Below are 20,847 nucleotides of genomic sequence, written 5' to 3'. Positions count from 1 at the left end.
GCGCGAGGTACCATGAGACGATTGTAAGATATACTGGCGACAACCTGATATCGAATGTCTGTCACGCTCCTTTCATAGAAGACTGTTATGTGAAGGTATAGAAAATGTAACTTGGGAAAGGTGATTGCAGTTTGGTTCTTCATCAGGACATCTGGATCTGGGTGTGTTTGTGCCGTCCTGCCCTGTGGATTTCCGCTATGCTGACTGCCATTACAGATGCTTACCAACCTTCTGTCTGTTGGATTCTTGCTGGTTGGTGAATTTCCCTGACACTCCTTTAGAGTAATGCGGCAGATTCCTGGTTAATGTGTATCCTTTGAGTCTGTTTCATGCAGCTGACCACTCCCTATTTTATTTTTCTTAGGATTAAGGGGGTGTGCCCCAGGGTGCGGCGAATGGTAGAGCGTCTGCGTCTCAGGAAGATTTTCACAGGTGTGTTTTTAAAGCTGACAGAGTCCACTTTGAAGATGCTGAGAATGATAGAACCATATGTCGCCTGGGGGTAAGTCGAGATATGTTACTGACATTTGAATCTAAAATATGGCTCTACAGTCCCCTTTGCAATTGTAAGAATTGAGTACGCGCTTTTCTTACTCCCATACAGGCACTCCCTTTACTTGGAGAAATAGTAATGGGTTCAAACAGTTAATTATTCATAATTACTTTTAATATCCTTGTTTTTGCAGCACAACCTGTTTTTGGATAGTTCCCTTTCTCTAGTGCTACAATAAAACAAATATTCCTTTTTTAATATTTGCCAGTTGTAACCTCCTAAATGAACATTGTTAACTTGCATATGATTTGTATTGAGAACCCCTGCCCCTTCTCCCCTCCGAAACCTAGCGTTAAATAGATCTTTAGAGCATAATCCTGCATCAGTTGCTTCACTGGAATCACGATATAACGTAACCAAAACACTCCACCTTTTTTAACAGAATGGTGTTTTAGCTGGGCCAGGAACTTTGAGACTGTCTCCCTGGTCCAAGACTGACCAATGGAAATGGTGAAAAGACTTGTATTCAACCAGACCAGTCCAATTTAATACCCAAATACAGTTGTTGCTTCAAGAACATTTGCCAGTGGATGTTTTTGTTATGCCATCTGGGAATTCGGACCCCAAATGGTGTAACCAAAAGGTCTGTTTTTGTGCATATGTTTTGATGGGTTACAAATCTTGGCTCTTCAGTTGAACAAATTCAGTGTGTCTTGATGCTAAATTAACCTATCTTTTGAATATTTTCTAATATATGATGCCGGGGGTAAACATTTAAAGTTTCAAGCTTCTAGCAAGGCATAAAAAGTCACTTGCAACCTCAATTTTTCATATGCGCGCAGCACACAGTTTGATCGCTAAGAGCTATTTGTTACTATCCAACGGCCTGTGAGGGCAAATTCTGAGGCAGTTTAGCTTTTTGAAATGGCGGAGAAACTATTCATGCAGGGAATTTGATGCCGACTCAGAAAATGGAAAACATCTTTACATCACTTCAGCAGGAGGTTTAAATTGCATATATTTCTCACTGCCTATCCTTGGCAATCCTATATTATATACCTGGGACTTGCAGTGCCTAAAAAGGAAAAGCATGCACACACTTCCTGACCGTTCTGGACTCTATTCTTCAATGGCTTCTCGTGCACATCACTGGGCTTTCACACAACTGTGCTTCTACTAATTCTAGAGCCTCTTCCACAATACTGTAAAACACCACTACAAGAAAATGCTTGCTACCACAAGGTCTTATTTTCTCATTACCCCTGATCTGCTGCCAGCCACTATACACATCCCTAGCTCTACAATCACCTCTAACACAATCCAATTCTATCTTCCCATTTTGTTAGTTGTGTGTGCCCCTATTTCTCCCTGCTCCCTCTTTTGCCTCGTTTTTCATTCCTTCACTAGATCTGGTGACCTCGAATGGGGCCACACTAAGCCATTTTTCTTGGAAAAGGTACCAGTGTCGTAAGACCACGAAGATGGTGATTGGCACAGTATAACAGCTTTATAATTGAGCAATAACACCTGATCCCGCAGGCCGGATTGGTGGGAATGGCATTAGCACACCAGGGTGCTGAGAGCAATGCATTTTGTATAAATGAGTGCCGACTTCGGCGTCCCGTTCATTCATACAAAATACTTAACCAAGATGGCCACCATAGAGCTGGAAGACTGGTCTCCAGTGGAGCTCCTTCCATTTCCATGGCTGCCCAGGGGGCTAGGGCGTTGGTGGCAGCTGAGCTGTCACCAAAACGGTAAGGTTGGGGGTGTGGGGAGGGGAGGCAACGGGAGGGTGGGGGGGTATAGATGACTGGGTGGGGGAGCAGCCATCGAATTGCTTGGAATGCACGATTGTATCGTGAAATTCAGCCCACGATCTAAGTAACGTGATTGGCTGGCTCCCCTGCCATGGATGCTAATTGAACCAGGATGCATTGTTGTGACGTGAGCAAGAATTGCAGGCCTTTCTTTTTTGTCGATGGATATTGTGTGTCCAGTCTGATTGGATCTGCTCTCATGAGCGCATTAGAGGGGTTGCATTGTCTTCTGCAGACATTGCTTATTTGATGCGGTTTTATACAATCGCACATTTTGTCTGTTCATAGCAAAAGGCAATGCTGATAGTGCCGCTTATTTTGTGTGCATGCTCAGTAAGGTCATTCTTATCAGATTGTAGCTTAAGGCGTTGTGTTAATGCATTGAAGTGTGATTGTTGTCACACTTACGTTATTAATGATGGTAACTTTGCTGGTTTTGTCCTTGATGGAGAAATTGTTTTTGCATTTCAAATGCCGAAATCTCAATTATTTGCTCATCCTGGATTATGCTTCTTGCTTTTAAGAACCGAGCGAGGAAGCAATTATTTTTTGATTTCTAAGGTACGTCAATTCGGTGTGAAAGGAGTTCCTGTCTCTTACTTGTCTCTTACTTCCTATCTAATGTGAACTTGGTGGTTTGGGTGCTTATGTCCACCGTGATATCCAAATTAATGCATCGATTTTGGCCCATTATTGAGCATGAACTTAATCTTGAAATGAATGTTCACATTATTTTTTAAATGTCGTCCATTCGCTGTAGCTGGAATATGTCTGTCAACAAATCGTGCCCGCATTGTACCTCTTGGTTCCGGGTAAAAGTAACTTCTGTTCATTTCATTAATATGTTCACATATTTGCGCGCACATTTTCTGCCCATTGAAGTCCTTCTACGTCTATCATTGCCAAATGCGGGTTTTCATTCCACTTCTATGCTGATACCACAAATATTTGTATCCTCCTCCGATTGTCTGATCGTTTCCGCTCCTCGAAGACTGAAGTGCTTTTCTTCACTTGTTCCGTGTGTTCTCCCACAATCTCTACTGTTCTTCCTTCTTCCCAGCTGCTCTTCTCTCCTCTCCCACTGCCCGCAATCTCCTACACTTTTTAATTCTTGCAAAATCCATCCTTTGCCTTTACCGCAACCAAAACACTCATGTCTACATGTCTTCATTCGGTATTGCCCAATTTTGCTTGATGCCAAATTTACCGTGTTTTTTTTGGTCGAATTCAGAAGGTCAATTGGTACATTTCATTTAAAAAATAGATGTGGGGAGACCACCAGGCGGCGCAGACAGAATGGCTGAATGAGCTGCCGTCTTCCCCATAATCCGCAACTTAATGGCGACGCATTAATGTAAAATCAGCATTAATGTAAAATCAGCCTGAGTGCAGAATATATCGGAGAAGTAAGAAGAGGAGGCGGCGGCCGGCACTCAGTAGACTGGTTTCTAGAGGAAATCTGTGGGGGCACTCCTCCGAACGAGGAGGGGACTTGTGTCCCCCCCAGGACCTGGCCTCAACGCTCGTTACTGCGGGAGCACCCCAACGGCCCGACGCAGCATCCAGTGCGGCGACCTTGGAAGCGGCATGCTGCAGTGAGGGACAAACCGGGGGTCTGTCCCAGAGCCTCCAGATGATAAGCGGGACACAGGAAACTTGAACAGGGAGCGCGGGACCCCCCCACCCCCCAATAGACCACACAGACCATATGAGCCACCGGCTCAGTCAGCGCCCGTGGAGGAGCGAGGGCGGCAGCCGGCATTGAGCCTGTTGAAAGCGGGAAGACTCGCAGCAAGGGTAAACAAATACCAGACGGGAGACCTGGGCCCCGCTCCGCTCTCTCTCGAGACTCTAACCATTACCCGACTCCCTCATTGCGGTCAAGGAAGACCTTGCCGCCTTGGTGAACGAGGCTCTGCTGGCACCTCCCCCTTCTACAGTGGCCCACAAGGACCGACGAGGACAGCAACACAGTAACTTGAAAGGGACAAAGGAGTAGTTTGGTCAAAGGAATCCGAAGAACATGGTTTTGCATGCAGCCGATCTCATCGCCCTGCCAACCCCCCCCCCCCCCAGCTGACGCCAGCAGCAGACCTCGGAGGCCTTGGGCCTATAGTGTGAGTAGCATCAAGGGGGCAGCACAGCAGTGGAGGGACACACTGTGCTGCAACGCTTCCTCCACTCTTGTCCTGAATCATCGGTGAGCGGGGGGGGGGGGGGTCGCGCTCCCCCCAAGCCAGTGGACACAACTTGAAAAGCAGAGTCTGCCCTCCTGGCACAGTGGGCCATCTGCACTGCACTGGTCTTGGGGCGGTGGCACACACATCAAAGCGTTAGCACCTCTTGTCATAGATGCCTACCCCCACAGCAGGCTTCAGGGAGCGCTAAAGAGGATGAAAAAAAAGAAAAGCCAACGTACATCAGCTGGTCCACTACCTTCCCAAGTCCTCGCCAACTTGGGGACTACATGCCAGGGGAATTGAACCCTGCAACGGCACACAAGCTGCAGGACTATCTTTTTGCAAGCCCAAACATGGCCGCTCAGCCTTCAACAGACCCACTGAGCAGACCGGGAGCAGACCACAGCACCTCTTCAGAGGCAGATATTCGCCTGCTTTTAGACAAAATCGGATCGCTAAAGAGCAACATGGCATCCACAGTGAATGCCCTGCAAGACAGAGTGAGTAAAATTGAAGACAAAGTTGAAGCCCTCGAATTACCAACTTTCGGCCGACCTGGTAGAAATTAAAATGAGGGCCGGTTTCAGGACCTGGAGCAAAGGAATGCAGATCTGGCAGCAAAGGTTGACGATCTCTAACAGGGAGAGGGGATCCAACATAGATATTCAACACCAAATGAAACCCCATTGAGCCTGGTAAGACAAGTGAAATCCCTGGTAAATTCACTCTTCCCTTCTCCCCTAACGCCGGACCTGGAATTTGAGAGCATGAACCATGCAGGAGGCCCCCCAAATGGCCCGAGGTCTGTTCTAGCCATGTCACTACAAGCACAAGGTCGAAATCGTACAATGAGGGAGGGAGCAAGACCACATTGATTTCGAGGGCTCGCGGATCAGGATTTTCCAAGACCTTTCAGCTGCCACTCTTGCTAAAAGAAGGGAGGTGCTAGAAGGATTGCCGCCCACTGACCACATGGTTACAAGAAATGAATATTTGCTACAGATGGGGCTTTCCTTTTGCCTTGTCGTTTGAACACGGTGACGAAGAATACAGAGTGGTCTTGGCAGAAGAAGCACACAGCGTTCTACAAAACCTAACAGCCGGAGCAGCCGAGGACGAGACAGAGGAACTCATCGTCTTTGGAACGGTCCAGGAAACCATTGGGCCCATGGCTTAAAAGTTGGCGAGCTAAGGGCACGAGGAAATTCAGGAGGTGCAACACCCTGTGACATGCTGAGGGCACATAAAGGAACATGATCGGATCATCCCGCGGCTGAAGGACTTGAAGAGAAGGGCTCAGTCATGTGCACAGTCGTCCTGGAATGGCGGAGGCACTGACCTCGGTCGGAGAACGAAGACTAAACTTTCCGTTCTCAGGTTGTAGGTAACCAGGCTGAATAGTTTACTGTGGGTTATTGGACATAAGCATCAAATGAAAGTGATTTTGTTGTAATTGTTTGCCATGGGTTTCGGGGAGTCCCCCGTAGCGTGGCCGTATGTTATTTCCTAGGGCGTCCCCAGTAATGGGTGAAGGCGAGCGTCCCCTGATAGCACGATCCTCCCCACAATGAGAGACAATAATGGACTCTCCCAAGATGCGAATAAGGCTAAGATAAAGTGCGGGTGAGCTTAATGGGAGTTTATAAGTCAAAAATAGGGCATGCAAAGGACTCTGCAAACTCCCAGAACGCTCTGACTGACACTAGCAAAGACAGGCGTATATATTTACAAAATGCGTCATAAGAACCTACACACTATAGGGGGCACATGTTCGTGGGGATTGGGTGGCGACGACTAACTATAGGTGCAGCTGTGATGTGTTACGCTGTGGTTGGTGGACGTCACGGGGTGCCAACGTGGGGCGGGCAGGTCAGCTGGGCTCATCCGGGCGGTGCTGCGGTGCCAGGCGTGGCCAGTGTCAGTGATGAACGTCTTCCTTGGCTTTCTGCCCTAAGGGCCACGCATACTCCATTCATTCAATACCGCAATATTATCTTTACATGTAAATCCTACAATAGGTTATTCTACGGGTTAATGCAACACAGGAGGAATGCACCTAGAGCGGGGTCCTTTGGTGATACATCAATACATGGTTACCATCATCCTGCTGCAACAAAGGCCATCCGAGGCCTGTTCTGGGACCAAGACCCCCACTCCACCTTCCTACGGCAAGGGAAGAGGGCAGGAGCCCTCTCACCCCCCTAGAAGCCAGAATCTAGCCCCAGCATCTTGCGAGCGCAGGCACACGGAGCAAGGCCTGCCTGACCTTGTCCGCACGGAGTGCCTGACCCGCCAATGCCGGGCGCATCGCGGCGCCACAACGAGGCTGAGGCCGCACTCTCCATTTGAATTCCGGCATCCGCCGGCAGGCGGAAACGCCGGCTGCAACGAAGGCCATCCGAGGCCTGTTCTGGGACCAAGACCCCCACTCCACCTTCCTACGGCAAGGGAAGAGGGCAGGAGCCCTCTCACCCCCCTAGAAGCCAGAATCTAGCCCCAGCATCTTGCGAGCGCAGGCACACGGAGCAAGGCCTGCCTGACCTTGTCCGCACAGAGTGCCTGACCCGCCAATGCCGGGCGCATCGCGGCGCCACAACGAGGCTGAGGCCGCACTCTCCATTTGAATTCCGGCATCCGCCAGCAGGCGGAAACGCCGGCTGCAACGAAGGCCATACAAAGCCCTGTTCCTGTTTCGCACATGAGCGCGGCGCGGCCACCCCCCCCCCCCCCCCCCCCTGTTCATTTCACCATTCACCGACCGCCTTTTGTAATGACTGAGGCAAGTAACTCGAACCAAGTAACCTTTCAACAGGAGAACTTATTGTAAGTACTTTGCCACCGTCCTGTAAGCTAATCGTATTTATTTAAAGTACTGACGCTGCCGCAATACGACTCCCCTTAGTCTGCATATATAACCATTCAATTTACATTGCTCACCAAGAGGCTTCGGGGACATTACTGTATGCATGTTCTCTTAGCCACCACTATTTGAATGTATTTCAGACTACCATTGGAACTCTTGAACCTAGGCATATCTTGATTGTATTGTGCTTTATGGTCACCAATAGACCACTTCTTGATTGCGCTGTGCCCTATGGTCACTAGTAGACCACTTTATGACTGCACTGTGCCATGCATCTCCACTATTGACCTCTCCCTACCATTAGTGAACCTGCACTAAGCTGCCGATGTATACACATTAGATGCCTTCAAATCCTTAGCTCTCACCTCCATTCCTATCTGACTACTGTATTTGAGACATAAGCCTATTTGGAATCTAGGTACCACTGCCTACTGCATTTGTACCATATGCCTAATTTTGAATCTAAGTACTACTACCTATCTGACTACTGTATCTGTGCCATAGGCCTGATTCTGAACCTAGAATCTAGCCACCACTGCCTATCTGTATACTGCATTTGTACTGCCCTGGATTGAATTGCACAATTTGAGACTGTTGGGGAAGTTCCCTAAGGCCCTCCTAGACCTTATCTCCTAGATAGTATCCACATTGCTACTCTGCTCACTTAACGTTAGCGTTGATTTGTAGAAAATGCTAACTGCATTACTCACCTTCTGTGCAATGGCCACGCTCGCATCCCCAGACATTCCCACTCAGGATACCGACTCAGGAGCCCCCCCCGCCCCCGCCCTTCAGTTAGGCACCAGTCCTCCCAACGACTCCTACATAGCAAACTACTATTCTGACCCTTCTTGCCCAAGGTATTATTGCAGGCCAGGACTAATAACCCTTGCCACCTGCCCTTGCCCTACCACCGAAAGAAATAACAAACTTCGCGCTAGACTCTCTAAACTATATGAGCCGCCCCGAAGACTCCTTTCTGACTCCAAATGCGAATCCAAAAGCCACCATACTAGAAAACCTATTGCCCTAAACCACCAGCTTGCCTCCCCCAACACCAAAGGCCCTACCATTCCCATAACCAAGCCCGAACTTAGCTCTCATACAAACATCTCGGTAAAAACGGATGAACATTCCTATAAAGGAGCTCTCCTAAATACAAGATCATTGGTCGCTCATGCCCTTGATATAGCAGACCTAATCATTAAAGATAAACTAGATTTCATTGCTCTAACTGAAACTTGGCTCCACAATGCAGCAGGCCCGTTTCTAATGCTGGCTATCCCAGATGGCTATACCATATCCAGGCACGACAGGGTGGGCAACCGCGGCTGTGGCATTGCCATCATATCCAAATAAAGTTTAGCTCTCAGACTAGCCCCGACCCAAACCCTGCAATCGTGCGAATCCCTCACTGCCAAACTCCCTATAAACAACACCCAATCCCTCACCATCCACCTGGTCTACAGACCACCTGGTCCGCTCGGGACCTTCGAGGAAGATTTGCATAGCCTAATATCCAACAATGCAAAAACCACCTCACAAATACTAGTACTAGGTGACTTTAACCTAGGATTCAACGACCCAACAGACATACACGCCTCCACCATAGCCAATGCTATCTTATCACTCGGACTTCACTCACCTGAAGGGAAGAACCCTAGACTGGGTTGCTGATGCTAATTGCTCAGTGGTCATCTCCTCTACCACACCACTATCTTGGACAGACCACTCTCTGGTCTCATTCAACCTACTGACCTCCAGACCACCCACCACAACTGAGTCACTGGCACCGCCCTGCCTAACAAGAAATAAGAAAAATTTAACAGTTGAAAGAATCATCCCAGCCATCCTTCCATAGCTAAACGCACTGCCAGACAACCTAGATCCCAACTCACTAGTTCATGAATATAATAAAATTATGTTAACTACCATGGACAAAATTGCCCCACTTAAACTTCGCACCAGCAAACCTAAAACTCATTTAAATAAATGGTACACACCTGAACTCAAAGCCCTTCGCCTAAAAAAGAGAAAATGTGAATCTGCTTGGAAACTTTGCCCCTCTAGTGAAAAGAAAGCCATTCTCGATACGATTTCTCGTCAATACAAAGCTGAAATCTGCCTAGCTAAACGGAACTCTTATAACATTTGCATTGCCAATTCCAACTCAAGTATGAAGGAACTCTTCTCCATACTGAAGGAACTTGAATCACCCATTATCACACCCGACACCTCAACTAAGGACCAGACTTGGTGCACAGACATCCAACAGGCACTAGCAAATAAAATAAATACCCTACAAAACAAAATTCAACTAAAAAAAGACTCCTTAAACCTCACTAACCCTCCTACACCTCTGCCTAACTCTTCACCAAGCACACACACTAACTCATTCTCCTTTTCTAAAACTACCACCTTGGAGGTCGAGAAAATCATACTTTCTCTCAAACCCTCAAATTGCAAAGGCGACATCTGCCCTGCACACATAATCAAGGATGCAGCCAGAGACCTGTCGCCATTCATCTCCAAACTCATAAACGCCTCCTTTTCTTCAGGCAGCATCCCCTCCAACCTAAAACAATCCTGGGTGCTCCCCCTTCTCAAAAAGCCGACACTTGATCCTCTCATCCCCACCAATTACCGCCCTATCACCACGGTACCCTTTCTACTGAAAATCCTGGACAAAGTGGCCTACATCCAAATCCAAAAATAGTTAGAACTACACAAACTACTAGGCTCCAGACAATCAGGTTTCCGCCCTTTAGACGGTACGGAAACAGCCCTCATTGACTTGAAGACCCAAATCGATGATCTGAGAGACAAGGGTAAGACAGCACTCCTCCTCCTACTTGACCTCTCAGCGGCATTCGATCTTGTCGACCACAAGGTCCTCTGCAGACACCTGGATTCAGCTGCTCATTTCTCCCCAGAAGCCATCAGATGGATTGAATCCTTTCTGAGTGAGAGAACAATGAGTCTTCTCCCCATCAGCAGCAGCAGATCCCTCTCCTATTACGTGCGGAGTCCCGCAGGGCTCATGCGTCTCCCCCACATTATACAACATCTTCACCAAACCTCTGTTCGACGATTTGGATCTTCTGGGTGTCACCTACACTAACTATGCAGATGACACTCAGATTCTCCTCCCACTTTCAGGGGATCACAGTAAGGACAGAGAGTTGGTGAATAGGGTGTATCTCATCATTCAGGCATGGATGGCATCTCATGGCCTATGCCTGAATGATGACAAGACAGAGCTCATTATCCTGGGTACCCCCGCCAACCTCAACAAACTAGGCCTTGAATATGCCGAATTCAACATAGACGGCAATATCATCAAAGTATCCAGGGATGTAAAAACCCTTGGCTTTTACCTGGATGCCACTGTCATTCACTAAACAGGTCAACTCACTAGCATCTAGCTCTGCGTATACCTGCAAATTAATAAGAGCAGGCAGACCTTTCCTATCCAATGATAGCTGTATGATCTTGGCAAGAGCACTCATACTCTCCAGGCTCGATTATTGTAATGCCCTATACAGTGGTGCTAACAAAGCTATAACCCATAGGCTACAAATCCTACAAAATAACGCCTTGAGAGCTGCCCTCGGCATCAATAAAAGAGAACACATCTCCAGTACCAGACGCCAACACAAATGGCTCTCCACTGACAGTAAAATCAAACTAAAGGTGGCCTCCCTAACCCATAAAGCCCTCAACAATGCTGCCCCGAGCTATCTGATGGATAAAGTAAAAAGAGTCATCCATCAGAGAAACAAGAACCATCAATTCCAACTGTCTGATAATTCCCAGATTCAAACTCTCAACCATCGGAGGTAACAGCTTCCCTGTGAAAGCTGCTACATTTTGGAATTCTTTGCCACACAACTTGAGAGCCGATCAACCGTACTTGCTTTTTAGAAAGGAATCTCATCAGTCACTTGAACTCCAACAATTCATGTATTTAACTGTACATCTTAAACCTCTGTATAGATACTGATACTCTCTGCTTGCTTTCTTACTTCTCTGCAAACAGCATGTACATACATGTATATTTCACTCCTTTGTATAGATATTGATATTTATTATGTGTGAAGATTTTGCATATTTCTTATTCCTGTAATCCTTAATTTCATATATCTACAACTTTTACTTCAACTGTATATTTCTGTAACATTGTAAGCTTTGAATATTCTTCTGCCTGCGCCCTGCTGCCCCTGGGTATGGTGCGCCATATAAATAAATAAATAAACAAACAAACAAACATCCTGTTGGCCGGGTATCATAGGTCACGAGGTTGGGTCTCAGGGCAAGGGGTGAGCTGTCCAAGTTTTCGTGTCTCGTTAGAAGTCATTATGAATGAGTTCCTACAGTGTTGCTATAATATTGGGTGTCCTAATTTTACAGGGGCCATTAACCTGGGGTGAGCTGGTGGGTCGTGGAGCCTAAGAAAGGGCACCTTTTGGCCTGCGTTTATGGCCGGGGTTTACTGCTGGGTTGTAAATAATTCAGGTGGCTGGTTGCGGCCATGGGAGCTGCGGGGGAACGTGAATGCTTGAAGCGGCTCCAGCCGAATTGAGGGAGGTGAGGCAGAGCAGCCCGGGCCTCTGTCTTTCATCTGGCAGGCTTCACTGGGGAGGGAGGGGAAGTGGCCTTGGATATGCCCACAATGGTATTTTCCTTGTGTGTTTGCAGGTTATACAAAAATACATACTGTACAATACTCATTGAGCTTTTTCTTCAAAGCTTACATGTCTACATCGTTAGTGCCTTTACATGGCCATTTCAAATGTTACCTATACCAATGATGTTGCTATTGTTAACTATATGTTAAGCATTTAACAACCACAACATTTTGTTACTCTATGCATGCACGATAGGCAAGGTACTATTAAGGTTGGTGGAGCATGCAGGAACAACTGGCCAATGAAACTGATGGCAGTGACACATGGTGAGCTTGAACATTCGAATACATTCTATGCGTTTTCTTACACCATTTACATGAGCTCCCAATGCGGTTGCACTTGTTTTCTGTTGCACTCTAGCAGCATTAGTTCAGTTATGGCATAGGGCCTTGGAGTACATTCTTCTGGGACAAACATATAACATAAAACCCGGGACACTTCTACCATTTGCGCATAGCTAAGGGGATATGGGTATTTCAACCAGAATGCCACATGAACACACATTCTGCCATCTTCATGGAGTTTACATATTTCATCAAAAAGGTCGTGGAGAAAAGGGTTTTATCACCGGCAGTTTGCATATTAGTATTTGGGGTCTCTACTTTTGTCGGGGGATCATTTTACAGTTCTTTTCCACCCCGGCCCTGCTGGCCGGGTCATACTGAGGACAATAATACACTGCGGAAGGTGAATGTTAGTGTTTGCTTCTAGCACTAGCTCATGTCCGCCTGTTTGTGGGAACGGGCTCTCAGCGGATCTGCCAGGGAGCTGCGGCCACAGGGACAAGTGAGAACTCTCCAATGGTGGGGGCCGTGCTGCGGCGCACAGGAGCTCATGTCATTCTGGTTTCACAAAATGGTTTCCAGGGCCTAGCTTAATACAGCACGTTTGGTCAATGTGTCAGCTAGTGGTTCACCCGCCACCTGGGCCCTGGTGGCAGGGGGGGGCCCTGACGAGCCATTGACCCCACAAGGGGGGGGGCAGTGGAGAGGAGGGGGGGTCTCTTGGACCTATCCTCCCATACATGGGCGAAGACCTTATTTCACTCGGGTTGGGGTTTTGGGGTGGGTGGGGGGTGGAATAACAGGGGTAAGTATTCATTGGAGGGGGTCAATCGCAAAGAGGCTTCAGCTAGCATCACTCCACTTAACACTTGCATGCAATACAGACACACGGGTAGCACTATGGAGGAGAAAGACAAACACCGGGCCATAGCAATTCCAAACACAAAGGCATACGTCAGGCTCAATATACAGCGTCTCGAGAGATTAGTCTCAAGCTGCAGTATGGCATTTGACTCTGAGATTTTGTCACCTAACGTGAAGGGCCTTAATTCCCCCCAATAAAAGATCAATGCTGATGAGGGCATTCAATCCGTCCAGCTTGGATGTGCTCTTCTTACAAGAAACTACGTTTCGAAGTGGCGAGGAGAGCCTCTTAAAGGGAAGACAACTGGGAGGAGCTGTGTGGGCATCAGGACCAGTCAAAAAGGATGGTGGGTGTAGGCCTTATATACCGCGCATCGATGGGGATGCAGATTACACAGACCCACAGGAATTCGGGTGGGAGGGACCTCGCAATAAACTGCATCATACGGTCAAGGGAAATCACATTGTGCACAGTGTATGCGCCCAACAAATCTCATTTTGCAGAGACCGTGTTGCTTTCTTAGCAAAGTGGAGATCTGGGGATTTAACATGGGGATGGACCTGGTACTGGACTGTGTCTCGTAGGGAGGGAGCTGTGCCACCCTAGGGAAAAGGGCTCTTCCAGCTCCTTATGCAGGAGCACTTCCTAGTAGACACGTGGAGATCCTGCCACACATTCACTCGCATAGACTATATTTTCTTGGAGGCGGCATTGGAGCACAACATTGAGAAGGCAGCCATTGAACTAGTGGGTTGGTCAGACCACGACATGAGCACTATGGACCTAGACCTAGGCCTGAGCTCGAGGACGGACAAACGATGGATCTGCAATGACACACTTTTCAAAAATCGGTTTTTAGGGATTCTCTTGACAAGAACATCAGGGACTTCTTCAAATGAAACGCCATAGGGGACCCCCATGAGCCATGAAGCAGCGAAAGCAAAAAGGGGGCTGCTAATAGCGCAGGGAACAATTGTGAAGAGGACCGGACTTCTGCACAAGGTAGAACTGAAAGGGGAAATAAAGAAGCCGATCTGTTAAGAGGAGTGGGGGACACGGCTCAAACGTTGACAGAAATAAAGGAACTTAGACGAGAGCAAAACAAAAACGTGTGTGTGGAGCTAGAAAGCATTGGTGCACCTCCTCCTAAAACAAAGGTTTTATGAAAAGGGGGATAAAGCTCACAATTTATTAGCAGTCAGACTAAGAGGACAACAAACAGAGCGGTTTATGAAATTAAAAACCTTGGGGGGGTGGGGGGGGCAACGCTGGACGATCACACACAGAACACAGCTCGTTTCGCCCAGTTCTTCAAATATCTGTACACTTCTGACTGTGCATCCACCCAAGACAATATAGACAGATTTTTAGAAACCTCTGCAGCCCCCAGATATAGACAAATTAGGAGCCCCAATAATAGTAGAGGAGGTCTGTGCTGCCATTTCAAATCTGAAGGCGGGCTCGGCCTCAGGTCAAGACTGCTTCACCCCAGCGTTTTATAAGACCTTCATTGGCGCTGTCGCACCCTTCCTGACCCTGCTTTTTAATGACATCATCGAAACAGGACAGGCCCCAGCATCCTTCAGAGCCTACAAATTATTGTTCTCCCAATTTCCTTGCTAAATGTCGATGCCAAAATCTGTGCCAGCATACTCGCTAATAGGCTGAGTTCTGTGTTGCCCAGGCTCATACACACTGACCAGGTCGGTTATGTAAAAGATAGGTTAGGCTCGGATAACGTTCGTAAGACCCTAGATCTAATTGCGTCAATCAACTCATGGGACTCTGTCCCCACCCTAGTTTCGGTTGACGCAGAAAAAGCTTTCCACATGGTGGAATGGCCGTTTGTCACAAGTCTTGAAGGCAAATCTGGGGGAGCGCTGGATTCTAGGAGCACAGGCTCTTTATCACCACACGAGAGCGAAGGTAGTGATCAATGGTGGGGCTTCCCTCTCCTTTGCCCTGAGCCTGGGGACTAGGCAGGGCTGCCCTTTATCGCTCCTGATTTGTGTGTTGTAATGGATCCCTTGGTCCAGTCCATTCAAACGGACGCTTCAATCACTGGAATAAAGAAGTTTGGAAAAGAATACTAGCTAGCATTGTTCGCCGATGGTTTATAGTCATAATATCGGAAAAAAATGCCGAAATACAAAAATGTCGGAAAGAAAAGTCAAATGATTCGAAAACATATAACAAAGTCAATCCAAAAAAAAAGTCGACCAACAATGTTAATATACCAATGTAAAGTGTCATCAATAGTACCGTTTTACTGGGGGGGTTCCCCCCAACCCCCGCTCACCCGACACCCCGCAGTCACACCCCCCCTCCCCTCCCCTGCAACACATACCCAATGAAGGGTAGAAAGGGTTAAGCAAATAGGTGACAACCACGAGTAAAGAACCTTGCCTAAATACAGAGGAACAGATGACGGTTGTGAAAAACCGTTCATTACCTGACAGAACCAAAGGTCAGAGCGGACTAAAGTGAATTGAATACAGTTACTTCAGGCTAAAACAGGTAATATTAACATAAACATGTAACTAGATATTGAATTCGAAAATTATATTACTATAAATGTGTGACAGGAATAGTATAACAGTTTTTTTTTCGCTGTCGTTTTAGACTAAAAAATGACAGACCAGGTGGAGTCTATAGCTTCACAAAAGGGAGGAAAACAGATGGTTTACAATGGATATATTTACTATAAAGAAGCAGAAAAAAGAGTGCACATATTGGAAGTGCACTGAATATGGAAAAACAAAATGTAACGCACAAGCAATAACTGATGCTTCTAATATAAAAATAAAAGGCGAGCACAACCATCTCCCGGATAAAACTATTCTAATTAAAAAAACACTTCATGAGCTCAAACGAAACGCAGTAGAAAACCAAGGTCAAGCAAGTGGTTCAGTAATATCTACAGTATGTGACAAGTTACCGTTACACATCGGCACAAATGCCTGGTGAAAAGCTAATGCAGCGTACGGTAAACCGAAAAAAATAACAAAGAAAATCTCCCACCAGCACCTATGATATACAATGATGTAACCATACCAGAAGTGTTTAAATTAACTGAAAAAGGAGAGAATTTCCACCATGTAACCATAGAAATAAACAACGAAAAAATACTAATATTTTAAACGGCGACAAATTTCCAGCAACTGAGTCAAAGCCAACTATGGCAAAGTGACGCCACATTCAAAGTATGCCCTCAACCATTTCAGCAATTTTTTACCATTCATGGAACAATAAATAACAGACTTATACCACTTGTTTATGTTTTGATGCCAAAAAAGCGAAGAAACTTATGAAATCGTGTTTAACAAAATTAAAGACACTGTACCAGATTCACAACCTACAAATATAATCATGGATTTCAAAATAGCACAAATTAGAGCATTTTCTGCAATATATACGGATACAAGGGTGTTTTTTTTTTCATTTTACTCACAGCATTTGGAGGGAACTACAGAAACTGGGACTAAGCACAAAATACACGGAAGACAGTACTTATCAATATAACATAAAAAACTTTTCGACAGTACTTATCAATATAACATAAAAAACTTTTCGGTTTGGCATTTGTTAGAGAGGATCAAGTTATACATTTTTACGAACATTTGATTGACAGTGAATATTATAAAAATCATGAGGAGGAAAATTCGGACTTGTTAGATTACATGCTACTTGCTACTTGGCTAGGACAATTAACAAGGTGTGGGACAAGACGCAGGCCCAAATCTAATATAAAATTGTGGAATTGCTACAAAGCAACATTAGAGGGTAAACCAACAACAAACAATGCATGGATGGCTTAGCCGAATTAATAAAAATTTCAATATAAAAAAAACCAAACTTATGGCATTTTTTAAAGGAGTTACAAAATAAACAAACACATCAAGAATTTCGACTCTCGCAAACAATTTCACTAGCAAACGCGGAAACAAAAAGGAAGAAATACAGAGACTAAGAGCAGAAACTTGAAAAAATAGTACACAAATTTAACGAAGATAATAAAGAAAACTACCTGGAATCTGTAGCATATAATTTAAAATGTTAAAAGTACTCCGTTTTCGTAGAATCAGCGATACAATATGGCAAAACCAAAACGTATCCAAATACACCTACTGAACAAATCCATGAATCCCGAAGTCCAGGAAGCAATCCATAGGAAAATCCAAGCAAACTCCAAATCTGCAGTCGAAAACAGTAAAATCCAGCACTGATGGAAAGGTGCAAATCCAAAAAGTCCCGAAAAAAAATTAAAAACACAATCCAACATGAAAAGTGCATAAAACCAAAAAAAAATTACATCCATGGAATCCGGAAGAAAAAAAAAACAACTCCAAAAAATCCTTGAACGGAGGCCCGAAAGCAACGGAAACGCTTTCAAAATGGACTTTAAAAATGGCGCCGACGCATACGTACACTCACGCGGGCGTACTTACAAAACAATAACAAATAACATCAAAATACACATTCGCAATACAATAGCGCCATCTAATGTATAATAATTACAATGATAGTTCAACGTAGATAAAGCCTGCTACCTATTTAATATTTACTAGTACTATTATCACTAAAAGAAAAAGTTTTTTAAACTACATTGTTATTAAAATATTACATAATGCTTTTTATTGATAAAAGTATGTTGCAATGTTAACATAAATATGCTTAATAAAATATATATAAATCATGAACTTGTATATATAATTCTTTAACTTACATGTAATGTTTGGAAAAAATGTAGACAACTACATAGTTATTAAAATAATCCAGAATGCTTTTTATTGATAAAAGTATGTTGCAATGTTAACATAAACATAAATATGCTTAATAAAATATATATATGTATGCATAATTCTTTAACTTGCATGTTGCATGCAATATTTTTCGAAAAAATGTAGAAAAAAATTCTAAAACATACATATAACAGAAAGTCACTTAATCGGAAAAAAATTCTTTTAGTCGCGGTAGAGGAATACGGGACTCACTCGGGTTTTCGAATCAATCGAAGCAAAACGGTCAGTCTAACGATGAATATAGGTAAGTCCCCATCGCCCCCCCGCCTTAGACAGCCTCTTAAACAGCTGGGGTCTAAAACAAAGGCTCGATCACATCCGATACCTAGAGCCGTCCATCATAACACAACTAAAAGACCTATATCAGGCAAACTATACCCCACTGTGGACAGCATTTAAGAGATCCTAAAGTGGATGAAGCTGAAACTTTTGTAGTTTCACGACAATTAAAATGAATGTGCTTCCACAGCTTCTCTTCCTATTTCAATCTCTCCCGGTGATTCTTCCATACTCCTTTTAACCTAGAAATCGAGCCAGTTCTATTGAAATTTTTGTGGGAAGGGAAAAAGGCCTGAGTTGCCTATAAAATGATGATTCTTCCAGAATAGAAGGGGGGCATGGCATACCCAGATTTCTATGAGTATAACAGAGCGGCACAAGTGGCTACAGTTGGAGAATGGGTACCGAGCACGCTACTTTGCTATGGTAACGTTAAAACAAATAGTCCCAAAATGGCGTCGGCTGCATCTCCATTCTGAACGCAGCTGACGCGAGTGATTTTTCTGCATTACGGTAAGCCCCTTCATTAAGAATTTTTACTTGAATCTCAATACCACAAACCGATGCGCTATGATGTTAATGCAATCTTGCATTATATTAATAAGGAATGGTGATCCAACGTACCGATCAAGCAATTGTCAACATGCCATCTTTTCCTTATCGCGGCAAATGATTGCAGGCTCTGTATTACGGCGAACACTGCGCTTGAGCATTTTTTACTGAATCTAGTCATTACTAGTGCCCGCATCTTTAATAGATGAACTATGACGAAGAAGAATCTCTAAAACAAGACAATAAGTCTCATTGATTCAATGCACAGTAAGTGCAGTGGAGAATATGCACATCTTTGCCCTCGTTAAGAGATTTATCTGCGTACATCAAGCAAATGAAAGATTGCAGGCTATTTGTGTGCAAAGGACATAGTATTGACTCAAATATAACACGCACACAACACGCCGAGTTTACATCACAATTTGAGAATGTAGTAAGCAGGGAGTGCACTTAAAATACAATTATGATGGATTAGTATCAGTGAGTAATGGAAGCATACTGATATGTCATCCATAGGAAAGAATTGTGGGATCAATCACAGGGATTAAGAATATTATTATGGAAAAAATGTAACTTGAAATTGGGTAAGTTACATGATTGTATTATTCAAAGAGCATAGAAGAGGATTAGTAGAGACATGAATAACAATTAACGGAGATTTTCCTTTCCTTTTTCTCCTTCTCTTGTTCTTTCCTCTCCCATTTTCTTACCCCTCCCTTTGTTGGATTATTACATGATTTTTCATTCCCTACATACTCCTCCCCAATGCCAACCCCTAATCTCTGTCTTTACAGTTGCATGTTATGCTGACTAATAACTATGTTTTCAATAATGTGTTACAAATTGCATATGTTTTGGGCATTGGGTCTATGTTTGACTGATTTAATTAACGGATATTCCTTATTGTTATGTTCAGCACTTTTGATCGTGATTATTAGCCCAGATTTGAGAAAGGCTCTGCTGAGCCGAAACACGTGTTATCACTTAAAGGGCAACTTGACGGAATAAAGCAGTTAAAATGTCCTTTGTATGTCATTTATTGGCGCAAATTCCTGTGAGTTATACCCTCTTCACTTTTGAAAACATAATCAATACACACATGGGCACCAAAGGGTTGATTGCAAAGCTTTACTGTGCCTTATTGGAAAGGGGGCATTTACCAAGTCCACATACACACGAGCAGTGGGACCAAGATTTGGGATGGGAAGGTAACCAAGAGGGATGGGCGGCGGTGCACAGATCAATTTGGAATTCCACTATCTTGGTCCAATACAAAATGCATAACTGCAGGCTGCTCAAGCAATGGCACCTCACCCCTCCGAGATTAGCGATGCATCCTGGGATAAGCCCTCACTGCTGGCGGGATGCTCACAAATTAGCAACTATTGGCATCAATGCTGGGACTGCCCCAGAGCTCAAACTTATTGGTAGGAGATTCTGGGCTGGATTCATGACATAGAGGGAATTGGGAGGATCGCAACCCCACTGCTAGTGCTTTTCGGAGTCGACCTGGTGGAGGACCAATACCTAGTTCTGCCCCATTTTCCCAGAAATCTGCTACTGGCAGCCCGGAGGGCGTTATGCTCCGGACGAAAAAAGAATGGCTGTGTAAAGCCAAAGAGATGATGTGGCTTCCATTCCTAGAGTATTGGGAGGAGAACAAATAGCGCTGTACAGCTCCAAAGGGAAATGTGAACGAAAGTGTAATCGAAGGTTGTGTTTCTCTCCTCCGGACGTGACTGTTTTACCTAACTAATGTGAACTGCTACCGGCCCTGGGGGAGGGAAACGGGGTGGGTTTGAAAAGGGGAAAAATGGATCAACCATCTGTACCTGTTTGGCTACTGCAATGTAATGTAATTGTTGGTCTTCAATAAAAATACATTTTCACCAAAAAATGGATGTGGGGGAAAATTGGTATGAAGGGCGGTTGCAGCCTCCCCCCGCAGTAGGTAAAATTAGACCAAAAAGAATAGGTCAATTCGGCAGTAGGCCAGTTTATTTGGTCAAACAATCCATATC

At 45.0% G+C, this 20,847-nt stretch overlaps 1 protein-coding gene across 1 annotated transcript in view; it reads left to right on the top strand.

The window, feature by feature from the left end:
• The window catches only part of RPL7L1 (ribosomal protein L7 like 1), an 87,264-nt gene that overhangs the window by 28,068 nt on the left and 38,349 nt on the right, over window positions 1-20,847 (top strand). Inside the window, exon 4 of the mRNA XM_069608922.1 lies at window positions 365-502. Coding sequence (XP_069465023.1) covers window positions 365-502 — 138 coding nt within the window. The remainder of the gene's footprint in view (window positions 1-364; window positions 503-20,847) is intronic.

Source organism: Ambystoma mexicanum, chromosome 4q, assembly GCF_040938575.1.
Source record: "Ambystoma mexicanum isolate Mex_15411 chromosome 4q, UKY_AmexF1_1, whole genome shotgun sequence".
In the NCBI taxonomy this organism is placed as follows: Eukaryota; Metazoa; Chordata; class Amphibia; order Caudata; family Ambystomatidae; genus Ambystoma; species Ambystoma mexicanum.
Note: the sequence above shows the minus strand (reverse complement) of the source record. Positions and strands in the feature narration are given on the sequence as shown.